Source organism: Rhipicephalus sanguineus, chromosome 9 (genome assembly GCF_013339695.2).
Source record: "Rhipicephalus sanguineus isolate Rsan-2018 chromosome 9, BIME_Rsan_1.4, whole genome shotgun sequence".
In the NCBI taxonomy this organism is placed as follows: Eukaryota; Metazoa; Arthropoda; class Arachnida; order Ixodida; family Ixodidae; genus Rhipicephalus; species Rhipicephalus sanguineus.
In genome coordinates this window covers 123,643,312-123,648,579 of record NC_051184.2, presented here as the reverse complement: position 1 = coordinate 123,648,579, position 5,268 = coordinate 123,643,312, and the positions used below count along the sequence as shown (strand labels likewise).

The 5,268-nt window shown below is 50.0% G+C and overlaps 1 protein-coding gene across 1 annotated transcript; it reads right to left on the bottom strand.

The window, feature by feature from the left end:
- Positions 1-1,619: 1,619 nt before the first annotated feature.
- LOC119405834 (uncharacterized) lies at positions 1,620-2,642 on the bottom strand. Its single transcript, XM_037672665.1, has one exon. It carries the CDS (start codon positions 2,640-2,642, stop codon positions 1,620-1,622), a length of 1,023 nt encoding a protein of 340 aa, XP_037528593.1.
- Between the last annotated feature and the right edge of the window lie 2,626 nt (positions 2,643-5,268).

The following is a 5,268-nucleotide window of genomic DNA, read 5'->3' as shown; positions in this document are numbered from 1 at the left end:
AGCGGAAGACCCAGGCGGTGACGCGTAGGAGCTTCTGCAGATTATTGTGCTTGCTTAAATCAATCACAGGGTGTAAGTTCGTAGATTATGCTTGAAGAAATACATGTTGCGTGTCAATCTCTGCCTCTTCGTTGATCGGTGTGCACTGGTTCGGTTCGGAAGGCCAGTTTGATTTCGGCGGGGAGAACCATTCAGGTCCATACCACCAACAGCGACATGCAAGTAGATTCTTCAAAGGTATGCCCCTAGTCAAAGGTATGCCCCTAGTTGTCTTCACTCGGGCAGTAGCGCCATAGCACTGGTTCAGTAGCTTTTGCTATTTCAGTCACTCTATGTTTTACAAACTGACTCAACTTGCTATGGTCACCGCAGATCCGGCTCAATGTAATCATAGAGTCAGTCCACATGACGCAGGGGAAATCTTTTGAATCCCATGAGGAACAAATGTACTTTAGCAATCTGGCTCCCACTACCGCGGCCATAAGCTCGAGCTTTGGTAGTGTTAATGTCTTAATAGGTGCCACTCTTGACTTCGCTAAATCAGTGAAGTAGCCGAGTTCTCGGCTTCGTCGAATGCTCTCAAATATGCATATGCTGCATAAGCCTTCAGGCTGGCGTCGACGAATATGTGCAGTTCCGCCTCTTCCACTGGTCCATGAAGCCCGTCTCTCACGCAGCGCGGAATCTTTATGTGGCCAAGCTGAACCACGTCCGCACACCAGGCCGTCCACGGCTTCTTGATCTCCTCGGGTATTTGATCATCCCAGGAACGGCCTAAAACCCAGAGGCTTTAAAACAAAAGCTTCGCTGTAATCGTGAAATACGATAGAATGCCAAGCGGGTCATAAATTCGAGAAGCAACCTTTAGTAGAGTACGTTTGGTGTCGGGCCGGCCAGCGACTAAATATTGTGCCACAGATTTGGAAGAAAACTTGAAGTAGTCCTTTTCTATATCCCACTGCATTCCCAAGACCGCAGCTGCTTCTCTGGATGCTCCTTCTACTTGCTCCTCCTGGTTGACGAAAATGTCCTGCTGCTGATGGTTATTGGTCTTCCACTTTCTGAGGTTCATGCCTGCATCTCTCATGATTGCCTTTGGCTGTACATAGATGCGCAGACCTTCATGGAATGTCTCCGCGCCCACCAATAAATCGTCGACATAAAATGCCTTCCTCAATGTAGAAGCGAGTGCTTTATCATCGCACGCGTTATCCAAGTGGTAGTGTATAGTTGCCATGAGCAAGAAGGGGCTTGATGTTGATCCAAATGGCACCCGTGTCATGCGCCAATCGACAAGTATCAAACCACAGAAACCGGAAGGCATCTCGGTCAGTCTCCTGTATCTCAATTTGTAGGAATGCCTTATCGATGTCCGAGTTTATGGCGACCGGGAACCACCGAAAGCGAAGGAGGATTCGCAACAATTCTGGATTGAGGTTCACTCCTTTGTCCAAACAACCGTTAAGGGATGGTACGCCTTGAGTGTGTGACGATGCGTCAAACACTACCCGCCGTTTGGTAGTTAACGATTCCTCCCTTATGACTTCGCGATGTGGCATATAATACATGGCCCAGTCCCGATCCAGAGGACTATCCTTAGGCACCACTTCAGCGTGACCCTACTCCACATATTGCCGGATGACTATGTCGTATCGCTGCAACAGTCCTTCCTTCGTCGATAGCCTCCGTGTTAGTCTTTGTAGACGTGACTGCGCGATTTCCCAGTTGTTTCCTAAGAGCGGTTTCTTATCTTCTTTCCAAGGGAACGTCACGGTGTATCTGATGTTTTTCTTGCTAATAGATCCACGGAATCCTGCAACAGACTCATGGGACGGAGATTCTCCCGAATCTGTAAGGCCCATGGCTTCTAGTTGCCAAAACGATTGCAAGATCTGTGACGTTGTTTCGTCATCACCAATTGCTTGTACTTTTAGAATGCAGACCATGAGGCTGGAGTCGCAGTCCAGAAAGGCTTTTTGCTGACTGGGTCCTTGTAGCGTCCGTCCAAACGCTGTGTCGATCGCTACCAGTCCTGGAACTTCTGCGCTCTTTACAATTTCTCCAGATATTACTTGCCAAGGATGGTCAGCTCCTATCAACAAGCTGAGGCCATTCTCCGTCTCCGCGTCGAACTTCTTTTCGTCCACGATGAATTTCCCTTCGAGCCGCAGGTTATGAAGGAAGTCGCTGTCAGCTTTCGGGGAAGCAATGTCGTGACAAATAACTGGGACAACAATTGCACGCACTATGCGGGTGTCGGAAGAGTGCTGGCTGCGCAGGGGATCTTCTACAACCTTCTGTCTTTCCGCAGTACTTGGAGATGCGCAGCCGAACGTGTTGAGTGCAATCCGTGTTTCTCCCAGTACCTGCAGCTGTAACTTCCTGACGAGCTCTTCTGTGACAAAGGGTCGCCGGCTGCCTCCGACGAGAATCCCTCGGACATATCTTGAGCTGTCATCTTTCACGACAAAGGCGCGAAAGGTCTGCAAGTATACTTCTCTGTCATTTATCTCGCTCCCGCTCAGTGAATCCTTGTCGCACAGCATAACTGACTGTGATGACACCATTCCTACTGTGCTCCCGGAGGCGTCCACTGGTCGAGGTGTCACTGTCATGTTCTTCCTGTAGTTAGGATCGCACATGCTTGATGCGTGCCTCCCATGACAACTCGAGCGAGTTTGACTTTGCAGGACCGTGCCTGATGACCTCGTGACGTGCATCGATAGCAGCGGTTGTCCTTAGTCAGCATCTCTTTCTTAGAAGTGACAGAGAGGTCGGCGTCGCAGGCGCGTGTGCCGTGCTTCTTCCATTTGCAGAAAGAACACTCGTTCCAGTTGCACGATGCGCTGTGTAGTACAGAAGCGGTGCTCGTGCTGCTGCTTCGAGTTCGCTGTGCACGGTGATCAACCGGTCTCTCTGCAAATGGCTTACACTGCTCCCGGCTTTCTAGTTCGACGCGTGTAAAGGTAAGCAGCTCCTTTAACTCTGCATCCGATGACGCAGGTGCAGCGGCTGGCTCGAAGACGTTTGCAGAAGAACCGCTTTCCTTTAACGCTTGACTGCGCTTTCCACGTGTATAGACCAAAACGATGTCATACGGCAATGCTTGCTGTAAAATGTCGATCAGCATCGCTGAGAAACTGAGCGTGGGAACGTTTAGCGCAGTTAGACACCTGATGTTGAGCTGCGCGGCATCGTAAAGTCGCCTGAGGCCTCGAACGTCGCTTCCTGATTTCACGTGAGGGAGACTGCGAAGCGCTGACAGGTGGCGTTGCTCTATCCGTTTCCGATCTCCGAAGAGTTCTTTTAGCAACTCTATGGCGTCCGCGTAACAGAATTCGGAAGTCGGAAAACGAGATATCGCCGCTGCCGCTTCACCCGCAAGGTAATGCCGTAGATAGAAAAAATTCGTTGTAGTTGATAGAGCGTTGTTGAGATGAACAGTCTGCGCGAACTGCTCCCAGAAAGCTGACCACTCGTGAATGTCGCCTCCAAATGTTGGCATGCCAAGGTTCGGCAGTCTTGGGCCAATTCTGGTCGGAGCATCAGGAGCTGATGGGGTTGCGTTCTGAGGAGCAGTCGCCGCTGTACTGTCTCCGCGTCCCAAATCGGCTACTCTGCATCGAATCTCGGCGAGCATGCTAATGGCTTGGTCGCTGTACTCCGCCGCCGCTACGTACTCCGCTTCGAGCTCCCCGTCAGCTAGGTGCTCTTCTAGTGCATCATTAATCTTCGAGAGCTCGCAGTTGCTAGCCGACAAACGGTCATAAATACCTGTTAGCTTGGGATTGTCCGCGGTAGGATCCGTCAGCAGGTACCGTGCTTCCTGTATAAGCTTGGTATTCTGGGCTCGTCGAGATGCGCGCTTGGTTTTTAGGCGATCCATCCGTGCAGATGTCGAAGTGCCGGGCACACGCTGATCACGAGCGATCCGTTGCGAGTCCTCGCCGCCCGCAGAGCGACGCGGTCGAGTACACAGTCCCCTTGAGTCGTGCAATGTAAAGAAACTATCGTCGTGCAATGTAAAGAAACTTTACCACAATGTAAAGAAACTATCGATCAGCCAAGGAACCACACAGACCGCCGTTCATCGTTCCAACTTCTTCTTCTACTGCAGTGCTTGCCTGCACGCGTTTATTCCTTTTCTTTTTCAAGAGGCCATATTCAGAAACGCTCCTCACCTCAGACCATTTCCTTACGTTACGTATAGAGACCTTCATGCATCCTTATCTTAAGGAGCTCCTTGAGGGAGCCAGCGTATTCAAAAAGCTTCCTTAAACCTTCCTTTCCTAAGGTCCGCCTCAGTAAGGTAAGGCGCGTGTTTCACAAGTCTGGCATCAAGAGCACGTGTGAAGTACTGTCTAACCGTCCGTTTTCAAGAAAGAATAGGGAATATTTTTTGTGCATGACGATGAAGAATAACGTGTACGCTGCTAGGTGCACAGCCTTTTCCATTTACTTAACTTTCATCTGTTGCGGCAGACAAAAACATGATGGTCGCGCAACCTTGGAATTGATTGCGTTCGTTGACGCATTTCAACGCCCTGCTACGGTTAGAGTGCACTAGAACTGTCGAGCGGCGTGAACGCGCCTCGCCGCCTGATGCCTTCCACGTCGACCACGCGGTGGCGCTGCAGTCGCTCAGTACTGAAGGCGCGCTGGGCAGCGCGCAAGAAGTGCTGGGCGCATCGGCGGCACCCGGCTGTCCCGGTACTATTACTGATGTGGCTTTCGTTGCGTGTCTGCCACTATTAAGCGCAGTACTTGTCGTCGTAAGCCTTGATGGACAAAACTTCAAAGCCTTTATTGGGTGTTTGCTTCATATATGCCTTTTGAGAGATATTGCGAATTGGTTCTTGTAGCCGAAGCGACTGCTAGAAGGTACGGAAATTACAAAAATGAAAACGGGCTGATGCCAACCGCGAAGATTCACGATCTCGGTGTAATTGAGCCGAACTTAGTGCTGGGCTAGTCAGTACATAACTCTCTAATTACCTAACGTTCGGCGTCTAATTAACTAGACGCCGAACGACCGCCAGAAGAAACTTAGAGACAGAGGAAACAGAAGGGGCGTGCCTTATTCCGGTTTCTTCTGTCTTAATCCTTTCTTCTGGCGGTGATTCGGCGTCTAGTCTATTCAGAGTAACTGAGCTGATGTAATATTGAAGGACACAAGATGGCTTTTTAAGGGCTAGTTTTCTTTGTTAGAACAATAATAATGAGAACTAACAGACAATAATACCAAAGTATAGGGGATCTTATTTATAA

Coding starts and splice junctions, on each gene's coding strand:
- LOC119405834 (XM_037672665.1), bottom strand. CDS start 2,642: ATGTGCGATCCTAACTACAGGAAGAACATGACAGTGACACCTCGACCA.